At 39.1% G+C, this 22368-nt stretch overlaps 4 protein-coding genes across 9 annotated transcripts in view; all 4 read right to left on the minus strand.

The window, feature by feature from the left end:
- The window catches only part of cntnap2b (contactin associated protein 2b), a 29848-nt gene extending 28061 nt beyond the window's left edge, over nt 1-1787 (minus strand). For 2 of the 3 annotated variants that reach the window (XM_058074055.1, XM_058074045.1), the window contains exon 1: nt 1532-1787. In XM_058074055.1, the coding sequence (XP_057930038.1) occupies nt 1532-1604 (73 nt within the window). In that variant the 5' untranslated portion in view covers nt 1605-1787. The remainder of the gene's footprint in view (nt 1-1531) is intronic. The other variant, XM_058074037.1, reaches the window with a different exon arrangement.
- Nucleotides 1788-2247: 460 nt separating this feature from the next.
- Nucleotides 2248-8708, minus strand: LOC131130022 (C-C chemokine receptor type 3-like). 2 transcript variants are annotated; one of them, XM_058074061.1, is made up of 3 exons: nt 8560-8708; nt 7432-7574; nt 2248-4390 (listed from the first exon to the last, which is right to left on the minus strand). In XM_058074061.1, exon 3 carries the CDS (start codon nt 4375-4377, stop codon nt 3295-3297), a length of 1083 nt encoding a protein of 360 aa, XP_057930044.1. In that variant the 5' UTR covers nt 4378-4390; nt 7432-7574; nt 8560-8708; the 3' UTR covers nt 2248-3294. The 2 variants fall into 2 exon arrangements, with proteins under 2 accessions (XP_057930044.1, XP_057930054.1); XM_058074071.1 differs by lacking the exons at nt 7432-7574; nt 8560-8708 and adding an exon at nt 7207-7352 and having other exon boundaries at nt 2251-4390.
- On the minus strand, nt 8540-11432 carry LOC131130032 (cytochrome c oxidase assembly factor 1 homolog). Of its 3 annotated transcripts, none has more exons than XM_058074101.1 (5): nt 11219-11355; nt 10676-10797; nt 9924-10075; nt 9787-9863; nt 8540-9015 (listed from the first exon to the last, which is right to left on the minus strand). In XM_058074101.1, the coding sequence occupies exons 2-5, from the start codon at nt 10767-10769 to the stop codon at nt 8919-8921; spliced, it is 420 nt and encodes a 139-aa protein (XP_057930084.1). In that variant the 5' UTR covers nt 10770-10797; nt 11219-11355; the 3' UTR covers nt 8540-8918. The 3 variants fall into 3 exon arrangements, with proteins under 3 accessions (XP_057930084.1, XP_057930075.1, XP_057930065.1); XM_058074092.1 differs by lacking the exon at nt 8540-9015 and adding an exon at nt 9538-9712 and having other exon boundaries at nt 11351-11432; XM_058074082.1 differs by lacking the exon at nt 8540-9015 and adding an exon at nt 9539-9712.
- A 1054-nt stretch (nt 11433-12486) lies between these two features.
- Nucleotides 12487-22041, minus strand: blvra (biliverdin reductase A). Its single transcript, XM_058074391.1, has 7 exons — nt 21868-22041; nt 18784-18903; nt 18571-18690; nt 17887-17984; nt 16149-16256; nt 15816-15984; nt 12487-14242 (listed from the first exon to the last, which is right to left on the minus strand). Exons 2-7 carry the CDS (start codon nt 18900-18902, stop codon nt 13987-13989), a joined length of 870 nt encoding a protein of 289 aa, XP_057930374.1. The 5' UTR covers nt 18903; nt 21868-22041; the 3' UTR covers nt 12487-13986.
- Nucleotides 22042-22368: the final 327 nt, after the last annotated feature.

A 22368-nucleotide genomic window follows, 5' to 3' on the forward strand; every position in this document is an offset into this window, starting at 1 on the left:
CCCTTGGTGAAGTCTGCTTCACAAATAGCCACGTTTACATGGACGCAAATATTCCAATTGCATTGGTTATTTGCTCAAACGGAAAGAATGTAACCTTTGTATACACCTCATTCCCAAAGAAAAGTGCCAATCCGAATGAACATATATTGGTATTCACAGGGGTGGAATATTCCTTTCCCCAATCCGATTGAGGTATCTTGTACCCGCTCAAACGGAAAGTTGTCAGGGTGCGTTCTTCTTCATTGTGTTTTTCTTCTTCTGTTGTTTATTGGCGGTCGGCAAGCAGCTTTCGGTGTGCATTAAGTTTGTTTTGGATCCAAATTAAATTTCAAGACTGGTCGAAGGAAAAACTTGGGGAAGTCGGTATCATGTGATGTTGATGTTTACGTTTTACTGCAAATTTCCCATTGATTATTTTGTTTGATTATAATGGTGCATGTAGACAATAATTGGAATTTGAATATTCCTTTACATCTATACCATTGTTTTCGGAAAAGTCATTCGAAAAGATTCCATTCGGAAAGAGGAAAAACTCCTCATGTAAACGTGGCTAATGACACGGAAGGATCAAACACGACATGAACAGTTCAACACGTACCCCCATCGTTCTCCTCTACAGACTTATTTACTACAGACTAGCTCTAACCCAGCATCAGCAGCTCAGAACTACACGATGCAGTCGTCATTCCAGTCTAAAATACTACATATTATGGCTTTACATGTGTCTTCCCAATGCTTATTATTTGTATATTTAGTCTTCAGTCATTTTTGCGCCAATCAATCAGCCATCAATTAGTATCAGCCAATTTCGGTGAAAAAGTATGTGATTAGTACAGCTACTGTGCAGCTTGCATTCACAACAAACATGAAACCATGACCATTTGATCATTTTAGCTGCCAGCAGTTAAATTTTTTTTACGTATACATTTCTGAAGCTGTTTATGTCTTGTCTACGTGCTACGTTGAAATACATTCCTTGAGAACCTATGAATTTAAACGAAGTTCAGATGTATTGCCACTGTGGTCTCTGGTGCACAAGCGGCACAAGCTTCCTGATGTGCTTCCAAGAAATGCTGTGTATTGCGCAACACCTTTTTTTTTTTCCATCACACTGCTTTGCTTTGTCAGCTTTACACTTTCTTCCACGGTTGCAGAGTCCGACTGACGTATACAGATACGGCCCTGCAAAATAGAATATCATATCCCATACAAGAAACATATGACAAATATTGCTTACCAAAATAATGGTCAGATCCGATAAACAAATTGATGTTCACTGCTCTTTCTGTTTGTGTGTGTGTGTGTGTGTGTGTGTGTGTGTACTGTATATCCAATATATCACTTATTTCAAACTGAGCAGGCCTGCTTTGATTGGATGACAGGTGACATGAAATGATCATTTGAAATAATATAAAACTATATAGATGATAATCATCAAGTCAAATGAAACCTTTTCGTTTATCATCACTGGTACACTCCAATAAAAAGCCAGCTAATTAATTCTGTTATGTGTGCGTTTAAGATGACTTACGTGAAACAGAGGATGCAGCCTTGCAGGTGATGATGATGCTACACAGGACTGGCAACAGCACAGAAGACATCATTATCGGATAGACCAAACAACTCACAATGCTGATATTTCCCGTGTGAGCCCGTGATATTTTTTTGTGTTGTCCGGTGGAAAAAAAGCTTATTTTCTGTTGTAGTTCCGAGACAATGGTGATATTTTGTGTTGTTCGGTGACACAGCAAGAAGCTAGCTCTTTCTTCCCACCGCTGAAAGGTAGGATCAACCAACTTCCCGCCCTGATGGTATTCTTATGCATTCTTAACAACGTTCTATGATTAAAAATGAACGGTAATCAGGGCGGTAATGTGTCTTTGTACTCCCTTCAGGAAAGCAAACACATGTTGTGGTTTGCCTTGAATGACACGCAAGATTTCACACCTTATACATTTAGTATTGTATCGACACACACCCCTATCGCTACTACATTGGTACAGTCCACCTCTCATCCAAAACAGATGGGCCAATATGGACCCTTGGGAACAACACAACCATGAAAGGTTCTTAGAAGATAATAAAAAATAATCACAATCTTTCCAATGCTACAAATGTTTTAAAAAATCTAAATATATAAATTTACAGATTTTTTACTATAATTAATAATTCTAATATGTATAATTATTAAATGTTTGTAATGTTTGGTTGTGTCCATATCAGTATAGAATATATTGAAAAAGACCTTCATAAGCATATGTACCCTCTATCACCCCTCAACCATTTTTATCATTTTTATGACACTTATTTAATACTATTCGAAATGAAGCATGGATATCCTTTAGAGTCACCAGTGTACAGCTGGCATTGAAAGCATCATTTAATATCCCTTGAGAGTATTTGCACAGTCTGGTTTTCAGCATCAATTATGTTTAACTGTGAAACGGTTTTAGTATTTTTGTTATAGGAACACAAGTGCACCTTGTTGTGGCTGACTGAATGACCTCTATTTGTGTGTGCCATGGTGCTAAGATGCGTTTAATGTACACCCCTTTTATTTCTGGGTGCTACTCTGCTTGTCAAACACACTTGCACAACACAATATCAACAATATCAAAAAAAAATATTAGGCAGTTTTACATTTAACATTGGGAACAAACGTGTATACATTTGATCATATTACTTAAGATCAATTTTGCATCAAGGCACACAACTATGATGCGTTCAAGGCCAGCCGTACAAAGTGTGACATTTCAACACTAACACAAAGTTGAGTTATTTTTACAAGTGCTACATGATTGTTGTACATTTTATACGTTAGCGACATCGGGTGAATGAGATTGATAAAAAAATAAAATATTATCATGCTGAGTCGGGAATCCACTGTGCAAAAATGATGAGATACGTGACAATCAGCAAAGAACGTATACTGGAAGATGTACAGGTACAGTACCTGGCTTGCTTTTGGGGGGGCTATTTTCACTGATATATTTTTCGGTGTGGCCAAAATACAGTAAACCTCGGATATATCGGACTCGGATATATCAGAAATTCGCTCACAACGGACAGATAAAAAAGAACCAATTTTTCTGTAATGCATTTCCAATAAAAAATCATTGCATATATCGGATTTTTTATAACGGATTTTATAACGGATCGGACAAAACCAATGGGAACAATTGAATCCGATATATCCGAGGTTTACTGTACTACTTAATAATGTCGGGCTTGTTTCATTTGATCAGATTAAAGGAGTAGTGGCTTGCAGTTTGGACACCCTTGACAAAGCTTTATCTAGTACTCGTTATCGGAATGCGGCGTCCTCTGTGACGTGGATCGGGTGCTCTGGCTGCTGAGACTGAAGCGTCTCCCCAAACACGGGATTTTCTTGGCGAGCATTCTTTTAAAGTGACTCTGGAACTTCTTGCCCACGAAGGTGTAGAAGACTGGACTGATGCAGCAGTACAGGTAGGCTACGTTACGTGTTACAAACATGGCGTAGTCCAGCTTATTGGCGTCGTCGCATCGCTCTTCTGTGTCAGTGCTCCGTATGGCTTGGAGGAGGATGACAATGTTGTAGGGGGTCCAACATATGAAGAAGGTGAAGATGATGATGAATATGAGCTTAATGGCGCGGCATTTCTCTTTCATGCGGGTGGACAGGATGCGGATGGTGATGCTGATGTAGCAGTACGTCACCATGAGGAGAGGGAGCAGGAAGAACATAAGGAACTGTTGGTAGTAGCTGACCAGGCGCCAGAAGGCCATGGTTGTCGCCGAGTACCCGGACTCCTCACACACTAGTCCATTGGATTGACTCTCAAACACGTTCTGGAAAACCAGCTCCTTGACGCTGGCTAACATACTAACACACCACACCACCACGGAAGAAACCACCGCGTAGCTCCTCTTCCTGCTCCTGGCAGCCGCCACCGCATGAACCACCGCCAGGTAGCGATCAAAAGTCATAAGCGTGAGGAAGAGTATGGAGCTGTAGAAGCCAATGAAGTAGGCGCTGCTCACCATCTTACACAACACGGCACCAAAAACCCACTCGGACTGATGATAGGTGGCCCAGAAGGGGAGGCTGGAGGCGAAGAGGATGTTGGAGAGCACCAGGTTGAGCAGGAAGATGTTTGTCACCGTGTTGAGCTTCTCATATTTGAAGATGATGTAGAGGACCAAGCCGTTGCCCAGGTAACTCAGGATGAAGTTGACATAGCAGAACACCGGGTTGAATTGTGAGCCGAAGAGATTGACGTACGACTTGTCGCACAGTTTAACACTTTCGCTCTGCACATAGCTCGGGTCGTACGTCATGTCGAAGTTACTCAGAAGCTCCTGGAGGAGAGAATATTGGTCTTCACCGGTGTTCATGGCTGGGATCGTCCTGCAGAACACAAGGAACAAAAATAATAATTGGTTTGATTCGTATAGAAAACAAGGAACGTACAGTAAATGCTTCATCTTGTTGACCTGCTGGCGCTGGAGACGGGCCCACCGACCCCCACTGAAAACAGCGCTAGCTAACCAGCTAAAGGACCAAGGTGTCAGCTCATGGTCCGGTTTGCCTTTGAACAGCCATTCATTGCTTCCAACATGAATAACAACTGGGGATGTTCCGATACCGATCCTCATAATCCAGCAGAGAAATCAGACCATACCAATGCCGATATTTTTTTGTCTTGAGAGAGCCACTTTTACAAAATGGCCGATTTTACAAGAGGCCGATTTATTGGCCAATAAATGTTACCAAATGTGAACACATTTTTGGCAACATTAATTAGTGAAAACCTGAATGAAAAGCAAGTTTATCCTCCTCTGCTGCGCCCCTCCAGCCCCATCCGCTGCCTTCTGAGGCGCGAATGCACCCGACTGCCTCTTCTGGGCTCGGAGAGGAAATACAATATCAGTGTGCACAACGCCGGTTTCAAGCGCAGCGCAAACGCTCACTCGTCACACATCATCCGGAGTCCGGGTGTCACACAACCAAAGTTCCTCCTGCACTAAAAGGGCTACATCGTTTCTGCATGCTCCCAAATCCGTACTGAGGTGGTACTCATTCCCACAGATTTGCCCAGACTTGCAAGTACAGCGGGAGCATCGAAAACTCACCCCACCCTGCCAAGTGCTCTATGAAGCAAGTACCCGCCGATATTAATACCGTGTTTTTTCACTGGTATCGGCCAATCCCAATCAGTGGCTGATAGATCAGAGGAGTCCAAGTAAAAACCATTGAAAACAAAACATTCATTCATTAATTTTCTACCGCTTTTTCCTCATGAGGGTCGCGGGGGTGCTGGAGCCTATCCCAGCTGTCTTCGGGCGAGAGGTGGGGTACACCCTGGACTGGTCGCCAGCCAATCACAGGGCACATATAGACAAACAACCATTCACACTCACATTCATACCTATGGACAATTTGGAGTTGCTAATTAACCTAGCATGTTTTTGGAATGTGGGAGGAAACCGGAGTACCCGGAGAAAACCCACGCATGCACGGGGAGAACATGCAAACTCCACACAGAGATGGCCGAGGGTGGAATCAAACCCTGGTCCTCCTAGCTGTGAGGTCTGCGCGCTAACCACTAGACCGCCGTGCCACCCCGAAAACAAAACAAAGAAACTTTATTATTTTGAATGTCAATGTTGTTGAATTAGTCTTTTCATGTCACAAACAAATCTGAACTGCCTGTCTTTAAAATGTCATACGATGGCAAAGCCACATTATTCTTTTAATATCATAAAACGGAGCTGGCTTCGTCTTTCTTAATCAAGATGCAACTGTATGCGGCACAAAAGACAAGAAGGAGCAACTTTTGTCTTTTTTTCTGTTTTGCATTGTGTTCCCTTGCTCTACCCAAAACAAACCGTGGCCTTAACAAAGTACCAAAGCGTGTCGATGATGGAAAGAAGAGGATCTGCAAAGCGTTGATGTGTTAATTATACTTGGATATATCCTGCGTGGTGGAGTAGAGTGTGTTGTGTACGTGTTATTTTTACTCCCTTCAAAAAGAGAAGTGAAAATGCTGACATGTCCTGACTCTCCCATGGAGTGTGCAATACCATTCTTCCCAAAAATGACGCATTAGGACTTGAGACATTATTACTCTTTATTAAGTAACCGCTGGCAGCTAATTCCCAAATCAAGTGAGAATAAGCGGTATAGAAAATGGATGGATGGAATAGAAATGAAAGGATGCAGGCCATTAAATGTTCTAAAAACAATCCAATGAAGGTCAATATGATATGATACTATATATCCATAATGCATGGAGGCCATTTTTGGCCCATTGCTGTTTTTTTATTGGCCTGCTTTTAACAAGGGAAAAAAGGGGTAAGAAAAATAGCAAAAATGTACTAATCAGCAGTGATTCTGTAGTCAGGATATGTAAGTCAAAAAGATGTAATCTGATAAAAAGAGGTCATAATTTGACAAGAATAACATGGTAGTATTGTGAGAATTTTTTTTAATAATTTAATTTTTATTAAATTTTATTTGAGTACCATCAATGAAATATTAAAGAAAAAAAGATGTCAAGGTTGTAATAATATTTACAGAAACTAAATAATAATTGTGACAGGATGTGTTGACCCGGCCATTGGAAAAGATTCTTGAAATGATTGATTTTTGTTTTTAATATCTTAAACAATTTGATTCATATGAGGAAAATCCAATTCCGGGCTTCAATATAAAAATATGGCCTCAAATTTTTTACTGTTGTATTAAGAAAAAGAATAAGGAAAAATACAAGAATAAAGTCATATTCAATTCATGTTATGAGTGTCATTTTAGTAGCATAGAGTTGAAGTAGTACAGCAAAAATATATGTTCATATATTCACTAGCTAACACGTAGTGAAATCATAGTCTTATCCTGTTTACTGGACATATTTGACTTCCGACAGATGACAGATAATACATGCTTTTCTCTTGCATTGGGTGTCTCTCATTCCACGTTAGCATTATTTACCAGTGTTATCTTTTCACAAGCATCATCTCAGACACTCAATAAAACATCATCCATGGCCATTTCAATCTGTACCATTTTTGGTCAGAGGTTAATGAAGCTTTGATGAAATGATGTTACCATTCGCCCACTAAAAAAATGAAAATGACCTTTTCACAACCCTGCCCTTGTCAAATACACACTGTTTCAAACAAGGACAGTGACTTTGAAATACTTTCACCCCAGATACAACTCACCAATGCTGATTTTTAAAGAAGGCAGGGAGATTTCAGAAGGTCAGTCCGGCATCCACAGGGGACATGCACACACTGATATGTGTCTGCAGTGTGTGTGTGTGTGTACTCCAGCATGTACTCATTTGAAACCACTGGTTGCAAGTTCACTCATAGTGCTGATATGATTGGGGGGGGGGTTGTTTGATGTGTGTGTGTGTATGTGTGTGTGTGCACATATATACATACTTGGATACATATAAGTTGGATCAGCCTGTGGCGTGTTTTTTCCACTTTCATTTTGACGATAACTCCAAGTCCAGGCCTCCATGGGTTGATACATTTGATTTTCATGGATCATTTTTGGGTGATTTTGTTGTCAGCACATTCAACTATGGAAAGAACAAAGTATTTCATCAACATATTTCATTCATTCAGATTATACTACAATGTGTTACTTTAGTGTTCCCTTTATTTTGTTGAGTAGTGTATATATACAGTATGTATGTATATATATATATATATATATATATATGACGCCTATATTCAGAAACAGTATATATATATATATATATATATATATATATATATATATATATATATATATATATATATATATATATATATATATATATATATATATATATATATATATATATATATATATATATATATATATATATATATATATATATATATATTCCGTTCCTGAATAGGGGCGGCACGGCGGTCTAGTGGTTAGCGCGCAGACCTCACAGCTAGGAGAACAGGGTTCAATTCCACCCTCGGCCATCTCTGTGTGGAGTTTGCATGTTCTCCCTGTGCATGCGTGGGTTTTCTCCAGGTACTCCGGTTTCCTCCCATTCCAAAAACATGCTAGGTTAATTGGCGAGGTTAATGGAAGGGTTAATGTGAGTGTGTATGGTTGTTTGTCTATATGTGCCCTGTGATTGGCTGGCGACCAGTTCAGGGTGTAACCCGCCTCTCGCCCGAAGACAGCTGGGATAGGCTCCAGCACCCCCCACGACCAAAAAGCGGTAGAAAATTAATGAATGAATGAATGTTTCTGAATGTAGACATATGTATATATATACATACATATATGTGTGTATATATATATATATATATATATATATATATATATATATATATATATATATATATATATATATATATATATATATATATATATATATATATATATATATATATATATATACATACATATATGTGTGTGTGTGTATATACTGTATATATATATATAGAAAGATTACATTTATAGTACTTAACGTTTTGGCGTCACAGACCCAGATATACACACATTTCATAAGCAAATAATACACGGAGTGTAAATATATTCTATTTCATGATGCATACCAAAGTTTAATCACACAAATGAGGTCATCAATGTCTCGGCCATCAACAGCAAATTGAAGGACACTATGAATAAAGAAACCAGTGTCAGCTTGAGAAGCTGTGTGCTATGACGACATCCATGAGCGTACTATGTTGTGTATGTTGTGTGTGTGTTGTGTGTTTGCCAGGAAGAGGAAACTGTGGTTAACACAGTCGGTGAAAATGTGTTCTCTTGTTCGCACACAGAGGGGATCATTTTGTCCCGCATTTCTTCCAGTTACGACATTGACTCAAGATGCTCACGTTTAAAAAGAAAAGTGAAAGGTTGAATGATAACAGACGTTGTTGCAGGTTCGAATTGCATGTTTTCTCCAAACTTGTCAAGGGGCGACCTCTGCCCACACTGGTGACGGAACGTTCATCAAGTTGATGGTCTGTCCTTCTTTCAGCCTCAGAACGGCCATCTTAACACTCCATCTGTGGGGATGAACACCGACATACAAGTTTAACACAAACTCATGCCTGGCTCGGGCATGGGTGTCCAAAGTGCAGTCGGGGGCCAAGTTCCAAAGACAGCATTCATTGACGTTATAGTCGCTGGCCACATTTACCAGAGGGCGACGCGAAATTGATGTAGATGACTTGGTTACACAGATGCCTGCACCAAGAGCAGACCAAATATGAGCCAATAAGCCATATTAAGACAGGCTCATGCTCATGTGTGTTACTATAAACCTGAATGAGCACCAGACAGGAAGTGACATCAAGAGTTCAGAGTTGATTTTCACCTTAGCGTGGCTAACTGCAGCAAAAATAGTACCATTATGGTCATTTGTACACCCTTTGTATTGAGTTGTGGACTCCTATAGAGCAGCTACACACAATAACCCACACAGAAAGCTTTCCAGATCTTCCAGAATCTGCACCTCTTCCAGTGGTATTTCTGGAATATTTAATCATCTAAACAGTTTTATTTGAAATCCTTTGCAATGGTTTATAGAGTGGGCATCACATTCATACCTATGGACAATTTGGAGTCGCACGGGGAGTATGTTCACGGGGAGAACATGCAAACTCCACACAGAGATGGCCGAGGGTGGAATCGAACCGTGGTCCTCCTAGCTGTGAGGTTTGCGCGCTAACCACTTGAACACCGTGCCGGAACCAACAATTCCTTGATACAACAATGTGTGCCTGCATAAATGTCACAAAATATGGTACTATTACAATACTTAACGGTGTACTAACCTGTTGGTTTCGGGGTCTCTGACTGAACTTGTATATAAATAGCCTCCAGTTTTGGAGCCGGTCACAGGGATCTTGATCTGTAAAAACAGGGTTGTCAAGATCTGTAAAGGTCAAATATCCGTAAATGACCTTGTTACCTGTGCTGTTTGTTGATCTATTTGATTGTGTCTGTCTGTCAGATGGATGTTGTGAACCTTTAAAGGTGGAGCCCCCAAACTTTCCATGGCTACCGTACACACCTGCAACTTCTGCACAGCCAGTTTGTGGTAGTCCGACTCGGCAAATTTCTCTTATTGCACACAAAACACAAATGACAAGGCTTGTTAAAGCAAAACATGTTCCTCCTTAATTATAAAAAAACACCAAAATGTAGTATATGCTTTTTTTGGTATACAAGCATTATTATTACATGCAATGATATTCACTTACTCATCCTTTAATATGATGATGAATTAAATACCACTTGCAGTTGAATGAGTGTCCAGCTAGTGTTCCTTTTCTTTGGATTCGGCGCCCTCAGCAGGAGATACAAGGTACTGTATAATGTCTGCTGTATTATGCTGCTATTTTATGCTTTATTATAACATATTTACACCATGTGTAGTATGACATATTCATACAATGTTTGTACCATGTATATTACCAATAGCCAGTAAATAAACCCCATTTTCTGAAAAAAAAACGGCTATTTTGAAGGTAAACAGTACACATTTCCAGGTTTTCCAACAAATAGACATTATTTTGATAAAAAATCCGGAAATGTGCAGGTATCCAGTGTAATTGTGTGAATTTGGTGGATGAAACAGCTATGTAAAATGGTAAAGAGGCAACCTTGCACCATTTGGAGTGTTATCATCAGTAAGTATACCTTTGAGTACAGTGTACTTACTCTGCATCAGATAGTACATAGTGCTGACCCCTCCTCCTGTCAGTAACGTGGTGAAAATGGTGAGCTGTTGTAGTTTACTGGTGGGAACCCCCATCTTGTATGTTACCACACCTGGTTGCACACTGACAGAATGACAGAAAAATCACTTGCAGTGATAACTTACGTCACACTCCATGTTTGGATAGCATCAAGTTATGAAACTTCAAATAAAAACTCAAACATCTTAAAAATGATACTATTCTAATGTTACCATGCTAGCCATGCTAACACCTAGCTAACACCTGGGAAGGCTAAATGTCCCGAATAAGTTGAGAATATTGACTTTGGAACATGCCCTGTGATTGGCTGGCCACCACTCCAGAATGTACCCTGCCTCTCGCCCCAAGTCAGCTAGGATAAATCACAAATTAATTCAATTATCAAGTAAAATAGTAATAATAATCGCATGACTGACAATGACATTTGCCCTTGAACATTTTCGTAACGATATACAGTAGATATATGACTGTACTACATACTAAACTAACACTATACATTACTTACACTGATTGAGACGCGTAAAACGCCTCCTGGATAACTAGACAAAGAAATAATATTCTTTCTTTCACAGACTTTACTTTTCTGCCTTTGAAATAATCCGCTATTTGTTAAATGTGACATTTGAACAGACGTTACCTGTTATTCCTCACGAGGACGAATCTGCTTCCGCAAACGTCACAGTCGGCAAGCAAGCGCTCCAATCATTCACAGCGGTGTGCCGGTCCATGTCAGGGGGGGCGGGTACTACTTTTAAATATACATCCATAACATCTTTATTTCACCTATAGTTGTATAAATACATCTCAATTACTTGACTATATATTATACAATATAATGTAACATAAATATGAACTAGATATTATATTATATTACTAATTTATATAATAATGAATTAATGAATGATTTATTCTAAATTATTTAAATTATTTGCACAAATTACTGTTTACGCTGTACATTGTTCATATTTGATGTCATCTATTTCTTCTCCACATTATTATTTATTATTTGTAATGACATGTATTTTATTGAATATATTTGTAATCACAGTACATACGGCGTGATTAATTTTATTTGACAAAATGTATATTTTTTCATTGATACTTGAAAATGGTTGAAAACAGTGAAGGTGGAGTTGAATATTTCTATATTTGTATTTCCCCAAAAAGGTCTGTTTCTAAGTTTCTATCTTATCTATACAATTCAGCCCAATGTGGGTGGGGTTGTGCTCTAACTGAACTCCCTACAAAGGAAGACCAAAAAACACCATGTGAAATACCAAATGAATTAGCAATATTAGCATTCGTACCAATTAGTATTACTTTAATCATCTTTGTATCAACATTTATGGAGGTTTTTTTAATGCATGTTGTTGTACGTTTAAAATAATAAAACCAGATGCTGCATAGGGTTTGGAGCTTCAGGCACTTTTAAATGAAGTGACATACACTAACATGAAGATATTTTGACATGGATGAAGAAGCCATGGTGACACTTTAGGTGTTCAAAAATGTCCTATACAACTTTGGGCTAAGTCCCTAAGTGATGTGTAGAAAACAATTTGGAAAGGTTCTCATGGGACTATCCCAAACTGGAAGTGTGTCAGGTAAGCGAGGTCATGTCTTGGCATTGGACTTTAAACGGCTCTGGCTTCTTATGGGTTAAAAAGTCAAGACACATCATTTGAATGTAATTCAATATAAGCCACTGTTATATGTAGATGAGGCTAATCATAACAATGAATGATTGAAAATGATGGCAAGGAGTCAGGCCAGTTTATTAAATATGTTTCATGTCAAGTATTCCATTGCTTTGTGGTACAAGTTCCTGTAACAGCGCTAACTCCAGTAATACCATCGTATTAAAATGTTTTGCAGCACATCACTGCATAATGAAAATAAATAGATTATGTTTCAAGTAAGATGTACAGAACAGCAGAATGCTGCGTACAGCAGTTAGTTAGTCAGTTATTAGCACTATTCAAGCATGTAAAAACATCCAGGTATCTGTCATACGTAGTTGCAATGGTGCTTTGAGGTCCTGTATTCTTCATTAAAATGTTATCATTCCATAGTAACTGTCAATAAATAACGAGTTCTCTGGGTTGTGTTCCACTGTATATAATGCACAAATGGTATAATGCAATTTTTGACTTGCAATGTTACTTCCATCACTGAAGTATACTGTGTACTTTGTGTGCGAATGTACTGCTGTCTACGGATGAGCGCATCGATTGAAATATCAATAATATTGATACCCATGATGTTAGTGTCTGGATCCATATAAGCACAATGAGATTGGTATTTTCAGGTGTGGTTGCAACAATCCATAAATCAATAATATTGATATGAGAATGAATAGTGAGAATAGAATCGAGTCCCAAGCCTGGATAAATACATAGGGTTGGGTCAGGAAGGGCATCCGACATAAAAACTTTGCCAAACCAATTATGCTAATCGAACGATAGGGAGGATAACTATTAACAGTTATTTAACCTTTAACTTTAATCAAACGTAATAATTTTTTCTGGGTACATGATACCATACAGCATCATATCAAACTTGCACGGGCCGCACTAGCATTAAACTTTCATATCAAGGCGGGGGTCTCAAACTAGTGTCCTGCGGGCCACATCTGGCCCGCGTGCCGCGTGTTTGAGACCCCTGCTGTATGTGTTTTGTCCGGTTTCCTCCCCCCATTCCAAAATGTTAGCCACTCCAAATTGTCCATGGGTATGAATGTGAGTGTGAATGGTTGTTTGTCTACATGTGCCCTGTGATTGGCTGGCCACCAGTTCAGGGTGTACCCCGCCTTTTGCCCGAAGACAGCTGGGATAGGCTCCAGCACGCCTGTGACCCTCGTGAGGATAAGCGCTAGAAAATGAATGAATGTGTTTTGTTGTTGTGTGGTATTTTGTTACATTTTAGGGCTGTCAGAAATGTTAAGAATGCTAATTTATTTCATGAATTATGTTAAATTTGAATCATGGCAAGCCACTCCCTTCTGTTATAAAAGAGGCTTTATGCTGAGAAGATTCTCTCTCTCTCTTCAGTGTTGATTTCATATAGAGGCAATGCACAGAGTGAACTCTCTTGTCATCCAGCCTGTGTAGCACAGAGACAATTTATCCAGTGCTCATAATTACTGACCTGTTTTTTTTCCCTGATATATCCATTATCATGACCGGCCTACCTTAATTTCTTATCAATTTACTGACAAAATATGAAACTTGTATGCACGGTGACGTAAAGTACACTGCAACCTGTCAAACCTACTTATTTCTGGCACAGTTGTTGTACTCTCTCTGCAAGCTGCAAACAGTGTAGAACCCTCCATTTCTCTTTCTGGAGATCCTCTGGAGTCACTTGTCCAGTGAGCTTGGAGGAGAAGAGGATCAAGTCCTGCATGAAGAGGCCCACTGATCCTCTGGGTGACGAAGGGATTTGTGTCAGCGTTCCAGAGTCAAATTGAAAGTTGATATTCTTGGTTCTTCGGAGGCCCGGTCCCCGTTCTTCCGTCCATGTCAACGGTCTAGGGCACAGATGACATTTTGCGGAAAGGCATTATTTAACATACTAGCTGAGCGCTATTAACTCGTATTAGCCGACTAATAACATCTTTCAGAGGAAACCAGGAGTGTCTTATAAGTCACTGACTCAACCATTTGATTCAACTATCACTCTTGCAATTGAATCAGATGAAAATGTCATGTGATCAAGATTATACCATTTGGAAGTGGTCGCAAGCGGCGTCAAGAACCTAAACCAAGGCGAGGAAGGCATGGACGAGTACAAGCTATGTTCAAGCTAACACTATACAGACTCAACTTATCAAGCATTTCCCTTGATAATGTGTGGCCTTCAGTGAATAAAATGGACAGCACTCACAGTAAAAGACTGCAACGTCATCATTTTCACAGACACATGAACCTAAACCGGGGCTGCACGGCGGTCGAGTGGTGAGCGCGCAGACCTCACAGCTAGGAGACCAGGGTTCAATTCTACGCTCTGCCATCTCTGTGTGGAGTTTGCATGTTCTCCCCGTGCATGCGTGGGTTTTCTCCCACATTCCAAAAACATGCTAGGTTAATTGGCCACTCCAAATTGTCAAAAATCTAGAAAGCTAGCGACCTAAACGGTAGCCTTCAAGTTATTTCCTTTGAACTTAAATAGCCAAAAACTTGCCACTTCCACACGGATAGGGAGGATAACTATTAACAGTTATTTAAACTTTAACATGAACATTAATCAAACGTAATAATTTTTTCTGGGTACATGATACCATACAGCATCCATATCAAACTTGCGCGGGCCACACTAACATTAAACTTTCATATCAAGGCGGGGCCTCAAACTAGTGTCCTGCGGGCCACATTTGGCCTGCGGGCCGCATGTTTGAGACCCCTGCTGTATGTGTTTTGTCCGGTTTCCTCACCCCATTCCAAAATTTTAGCTTCATTGGCCACTCCAAATTGTCCATAGGTATGAATGTGAGTGTGAATGGTTGTTTGTCTATATGTGCCCTGTGATTGGCTGGCGACCAGTCCAGGGTGGAATCCGTCTCTCGCCTGAGGACAGCTGGGATAGGCTCCAGCACCCCTGTGACCCTCGTGAGGAAAAAGCGGTAGAAAATGAATGAATGAATGGATAAAATACACTTTTCTCTATATATGCTTTACATGCACCACTGGCAGATTTTTTATATGCTTTTTTTTCATGAAGTGTTCGAATTTCACACTCTGTTCAGGGTCCTTCAACGCTCCATAGTTTTGTACTACTGCTGAGATAGACTCGCTTCGACAGTCACGGTTCATCTTATGTAATCATGCATTAGCGCTGATTACCTGCACATTTGATGCTTAACATGAACATGAACCTGGATTGTGTCACAAGTGAACAATGGTAATTGAAGAGAGAAGCTGAATCTAATCTAATCATTACAGCAGAATATCGTTGTGAAAAACTCGCAGGAGGGAGCTAAAAATAGAGATTTTTTCATGGCTGTGTCAATTACTCATGGTGTTTGGCCAGTCGCTGGAGTTAACTGTATGTAACCTTCGCCAAACACGCGTCTACTGTACTCTGGCTGCCATAAAAGTACTCACTTGTTGTCAGCAGTTTGTAGCTGGGCAGTCATCTTGCTGTAGTTTTTACTAGAGTCCTCCTCCATGGTTGCCGCTGTTACAGAAAGCTCCCCAAACAAGTCAACCAACCAGGTGAGGCGAGCGATGCCACTGAATGCCAAGAAACCAAATCCAGGCTTCAGAACACCGCCTTTTAAAAACAAAGAAACAGACCGACATATTGTAATTTGGGTCATGTCTGTCCATCCATCTACTGTACAAACTTGGAATGACAAGCCACGTTCACAGAGTCCCGTTATAATGTGTTTATCAGCAAGGGCCACATTTATTACCAAAAAGTACCAAAGCACAAACCTGTAAAATGAAGACTTCCTTTCTGCAGGATGTTTCCTTGGACCTCTCGCTTCAGCTGCCTGTAGTCTTCAGACATAAGCTCGATGTGTTCCTCATGGAGAATAACACCTAACACACAACGTTGACATATGTTCACGTTTAAGGAAAGTCTTTCCGACACAAAATGGAAATAAAACACATTCAACATCAGAAACAATTGTTGCTTGTTTTTTTTTTTCAATGTGTTGAAAAAAATGTTGAATTGTCTCCTTAAGATTAGTACATACAATTGTCATGGAAGGTAAGTGAACTAAAATGAAAAACAATGAGTGCATAACACTCATAATTACGAGTGCACCTGAACACCTCACAGCACGAGCAGGAAGGAGACAAGTATGTTTGAATGATGACTGCGGTAGAAATTTAATGAATGAATGAATACGAAACAGGCGGCACGGCGATCGAGTGGTTAGCGCGCAGGTCTCACAGCTAGGAGGACCAGGGTTCAACTCCACCCTCGGTCATCTCTGTGTGGAGTTTGCATGTTCTCCCCGTGCATGCGTGGGTTTTTCCGGGTACTGCGGTTTCCTCCCACATTCCAAAAACACGCTAGGTTAATTGGCGACTCCAAATTGTCCATAGGTATGAATGTGAGTGTGAATGGTTGTTTGTCTATATGTGCCCTGTGATTGGCTGGCCATCAGTCCAGGGTGTACCCCGCCTATCGCCCGAAGACAGCTGGGATAGGCTCCAGCACCCTCGCGACCCTTGTGAGGAAAAGCGGTAAAAAATGAATGAATGAATGAATGAATGATGACTTTGCACATCGATTGTTTCATCTTAAAGATGGTGTTCCAATTCATCCCCACACGTCCCTAACGGTGACAATCTGGCACTGTGAGTGGAGATTCACTGGAACATGAGGCTTTATTGTTGGTTGTAAGCATTTTTGTATTTCAGATCCTGTTAAGAAGGGGTCAGTGGTTCTTTTAGAGTTGGGATTCCGTGATTCCATGGAAAGATTCCAGATAATGGACACTTCAAACTTAACAAGCACGATCAAAACTAGCAAACTGCTGTCAGTGCTGCACTTGGGAATCACAGCAAACACACCCAAAGTATATGATATTCACAAAAAAAAAACAAAAAACAAAACAGACATTGGGCTTTGCACTTTGTGAGCAGCACAGTCTGGCGCAGCGGGCCGCACCCACGCCTCCATCCCTCCCACCAGCGGCAAAGAAGGAAGACAGAAGGCGTGTAAGGGTGTAACACAGCCAAATGTAATCTTAACCAATCAAATGAACATCTCTCATTGCCTGGACTGCCATCAGAGGCCACCATGCGTCATTTAGCATCCTGGTGGGACACGTCATCTGTTCCTGACAGTTACATTAAACACAGCAGCAGGCTAATCCAGGCATCGGGCTTTTGATCCACCTGTATTCATGCTCTACATCGTCAAATAGGAGAACCTCGGATGGTATATTCTTGGTATCTCCTCCTTATCCTCCTTGAGAAAGAATGAACAGTAAAAATACATATCCTACAGCCAGATTTGACATTTTCCAAGTACTCTGCCTTCATTGGTGTATGAAAAAAGAAACTAGCCATGGCATCTCCATGAAGTGAAAATGCAAGAAAGTATAGATCAGGTAGATCAGGAAATACTTTCAACAAGACTCCGAACTCTTGGCACAAATGAACGTTGGGTTGGACTATGAACACCCCACGGTATCATACTTGTATCATACTTCACCTTTTTCCTCAGCCAGATTCCAGAGGTCAACGGCAGCCTTGTAGTTGAGCGTCATAGGATACTCCACGCAAACGTGTTTCCCTGCCTGCAAGTACATTCTGATGGTACAGAAAATAAGACCTGACTTTCACATTGATTTAGTGCCTTACGTTGAAGTAGTAGAAATGTGTATTATGAAGTATAAATTACATTTTTAGGTAATTGGTTGTTTTTAGCCTTATGCATTATTTTAGCTGTTTGAAGATTTTAAAAAGATAAATTGCCGTTTATCAACTCCTAAAAAAGTCATTTATGCACTCGGCAGTGGGCGAAATTGCCGTTTATTATCAACGCTTGTACCGTTTATCAACTCCCAACCACAGCGGAGTGGGCGTACCTGGAGGCAGGCCACGAGTGGAATACATTAAAACAGACCGTTTTTGCGGGAACCACAAATCCAAAGAAATACAGCTGAATAGGTGCAGATTCTGGAAGAACTAGAAAGCTTTGTGTGCTGGTTATTGTGTGTAGCTGCTCTATAGGAGTCCACAATTCAATACAAAGGGCTGAAAAATGAGCATAATAATAGGTCCCCTTTAACATAGTGCCCGAATAAGTATAAATACAATTCAAATATTATAATACATTTATAATAATTTGTAAATTATAGTACAAAATAAGAATTTTCGAGTCCCTCTCTGTTACCTGACACTGTCCTCATGTGACAAATTCTCGGTGCAGATGAACGCCACTTGAATGTCACTTCTGTTCAGAGCCTCCTCTTTGGAGATCTGACTAACTCCTTGCTGACTCTCCAGGCGTCTTCTGTTGACAAAATGTTGCAACGTGACCATAAGTGTGGACCGATTTGCAGCACCAGTGTGTGTGTGTGTGTGTGTGTGTGTGCATGTGTGTTACCTGGATATGAATGCTCTGACTGCGAGTTTCTCAGCAGAGCTGCCTTGCAGTGGAGTCAACATATCTCTGATCCTCACCCCACCTGCGATTCCAATGCCCACCACCACTGCTCCAAACATACTGTCAGAAAGAACGAATGTGAAGAATAATTCATAAATTATCAAGTTCCTTTGAAGAGACCAGTAAAACCAGTTCACCCAAAAACAAAACAATGTGGTCTATTGCTTACATCAGTCAAAAATGGCATCCTGAGTAGGAACTCAACTAGGTAGTAGCACAGGGGTGGCAGATATTTTGGCTTGTGGGCCACATTGAGTTAACAAAATTGTCGGGGGGGGGGGGGGGGGGGGGGGGGCAGAACATATTTAACACACACATACACTATTTTATGGTTATAATTTTCCTTGAATTATTTGTATAATTTTATCTGTAAAAGTGTTATACTATCAGCTGTATCAGGAGCAATTTACAGCACAACATCAGAACATAATATAACATCAGACCACATCAAAATATGTAATTTAATTTGACAGTTTTGTTGTTTTTTTACTAAATAAATAATAATATTTCATAAAAAATTATTTAAAAATTAATAAATATTTTTGAATTATTTGTCTAATTTTATCTGGAAAAGTGTTCTACTATCAGCTGTATCAGGAGCAATTTAAACATCAGACCACATCAAAATATGTAATTTAATTTGACTATTTGACTTTTTACTAAATAAATAATAATAATATTTCATAAAAATGAATAAATATATGAAAAATAATTAAACTATTAATAATAATAATAATAATAATAATAAAAATATAATAATAATAATAATAATAATAATAATAATAATAATAATAATAATAATAATAATAATAATAATAATAATAATAATAATAATAATATAAAAATAATAATAATAATAATAATAATAATAATAAACATCCAACTTGCAAGTCATGTTGCCAGTTTCTATGTTAAAAGTTGAAATACTTAGAAAGCAACAGGCGGGCCAGATTCAAACGCTTTGTGGGCCGCATGTGGCCGCCGAGCCGTAGTTTGCCCACCCCTGACATAAGCCGAACAGTAGTGATGTTACAATAGGTGCTGGGCTTCAAAGCGTGTACTGAGAATTTATGATATCCGAAGCCACGCTGCCCAGGCTGTACCATATGACAGATTCGGGAAGTGGTTCCGAATATGTTGCTTTGTTTGCTATGACACAGCAATATAAACCCCTTAGGCTTAAACATTAAAATGTGGGCTTTTGTGGTGAGTCAGTCAGTTGAGCGTGCGGATAATGTTTGTCGATAGTTTGGAGGGTTTGGTTACTATGGTTACGTTAGCTTGGAGCTCAGAGATAGAAGATATGGCGCCAGCTAGAAAGAGGAACATTTTGACTTGATCAGTCTGAATAAATAAGCCAAATCCAACACTATTATAAGATGATATGTTTGCATTTCAAAACCTGTATTTTCACTGTTTCTCATTATTATTGAAATGTGAAGTGCTTATTGTGTTTCAAAGAGTTGGGGTACAATAATGACACCAAATCCACGTTCAGGCATAACCGTCCCTCGTGAACATAAAGATGAAACCGGACCTTCACCCATCTGTGGTAAGGTTAATATTACTACATTATAATATTAATATATTACAGTATAACTAAAACATCTTTTCCAGGTTGACTTAGTATGTTCATTGTGCAAATGAAAGATCACACCTTTAATCAGCCACAAGAAAACAAGTTGGATGAGGCCCTTGTTGACACATTTGTCAAAAATACATAACCCTAAAGCATAGTGGAGATGTATAAAAAAAATTAAAAAAAACACCGAGGTCATTTCAGGTGACATAAAACCATGATGAATCACATGATATTGAAGCATTTATGGACAATAAAACATTCTGCATTTTATATATACTGTATATTTTATCTTACACTTTGTCGATTAATCATTTGGTTATACAGTTTTTTGTAGTACATAATCATTTCCGCCATCTCTATGTGGAGTTTGCATGTTCTGCACTAGGTTTTTTTTCGGGTACTCCGGTTTACTCCCACATTCCAAAAACATGCTAGGTTAATTGGTGAGTCCAAATTGACGACGGCGACAAGTTACGACGCTGCTCCTCTATGTAACGATGCTAACTTGCTAATTAGGTAAAATGGTTATGTTTCATTAATGTTCATGTTAGTTTAAATAATAAAGTTTAAATAACTGTTAATACTGTACTGTTTCTCCACCCACCTTCTTAACTTGTTCTTATTTTTTTAGTTTTTCTTGTTTTATTATTATTTTATTTATTGATTACTGATTGATTGATTTTTCTTTATTTTGTCATCTTATTTTGTGTAGTAAATAAAAGTTCAGATATTTGAGAACAGTGGAATGTTTAATTAGAGCTTTTCTTGTGGAAAACCGGAACCAAAGCACTGAAAAAGTGTAGATTATAGCAGAAGCAAAAGCATTGAAGACAGTTTTTTAAAATTTATTTTTCTGTTTTTAATAAATGTGGGTTTTTTTTAACCTGATGTGGCCTAGCCTCACCCAGACCCTCCAGCTCCAGTAACCCCCCAATTAAATTGAGTTTGAGACCCCTGATCTACAATAATAGTGTATATGTATAGGATCCATACAGATGAATGTATACTGTCTGTTTATGAAAACATATATTTTGATTCTGTGAAATTAAGCTATTTCAGATGTTTTGTCAGTTACTTTGGTTGTTTATCCCCCCAAATAAATGATTGAACAATTTACAACATCTTACTAAAGACTACAGTCAAAATAGTATAAATAATATATAAAATAGTAGAAAATAATCACCACTCAGAAATCAAATATATACAATATCACATAAGCACGACATCGCCAGACACGAAAACAATCTAGATGTCCATTTTCTTCATTTCCAGGCAGTTAGTAAGACTAAATATGCTCGTTTTATCTTTGAAAGGAAACGCAAATGCGGAAAAAAATCATTCATTAACTTCCACCTCGTTGATAAAATTGGTATATATCGTTCATGAAATATCCTTTTATCACTGCTTCAACATTTAAGTCTTTTAAGTCAGGGTGTTCTTACCTTTTCACGGCTCCCCTTTGTAACCCGCACCGGAAGCAGATGTTGATAAACTCGATTTATATTCACCCTTGCTAAATGCTAAAGCTAGTAGTTTGGGTTTGTTCTGTAGTGTGTACAATGAAGACAACCTTAGCTGTTCTCCATACAACACTTTACCACGCTCAGCGTTATACAACAGCCACAGGGGCGGCACGATTCTAGTAGATATAGCGTCGATACCAGAGGCTATGTCAATTGGTATCGGGTCGATATTCTTTTTTAAAAAGATATTTGTTTCGTACTTATGCGCGTATAGAGACAGAACATGAATTGAAAAGGGGTTATTGATACCCAAAATATGTAAGTTGTACTTTTTTAACAAAAAATATTATAAATATTATAACCATTGATTATGGATAATGCATTTTTGGCCGATACGAGTATGAAACGTGTACATTTCGTCATAATCCGTATTGGTGTTTAAAGAAAATGCTCATTATGTATTCATGCTTCAAGCTCTGT

The sequence above is a fragment of the Doryrhamphus excisus genome, chromosome 1 (genome assembly GCF_030265055.1).
Source record: "Doryrhamphus excisus isolate RoL2022-K1 chromosome 1, RoL_Dexc_1.0, whole genome shotgun sequence".
In the NCBI taxonomy this organism is placed as follows: domain Eukaryota; kingdom Metazoa; phylum Chordata; class Actinopteri; order Syngnathiformes; family Syngnathidae; genus Doryrhamphus; species Doryrhamphus excisus.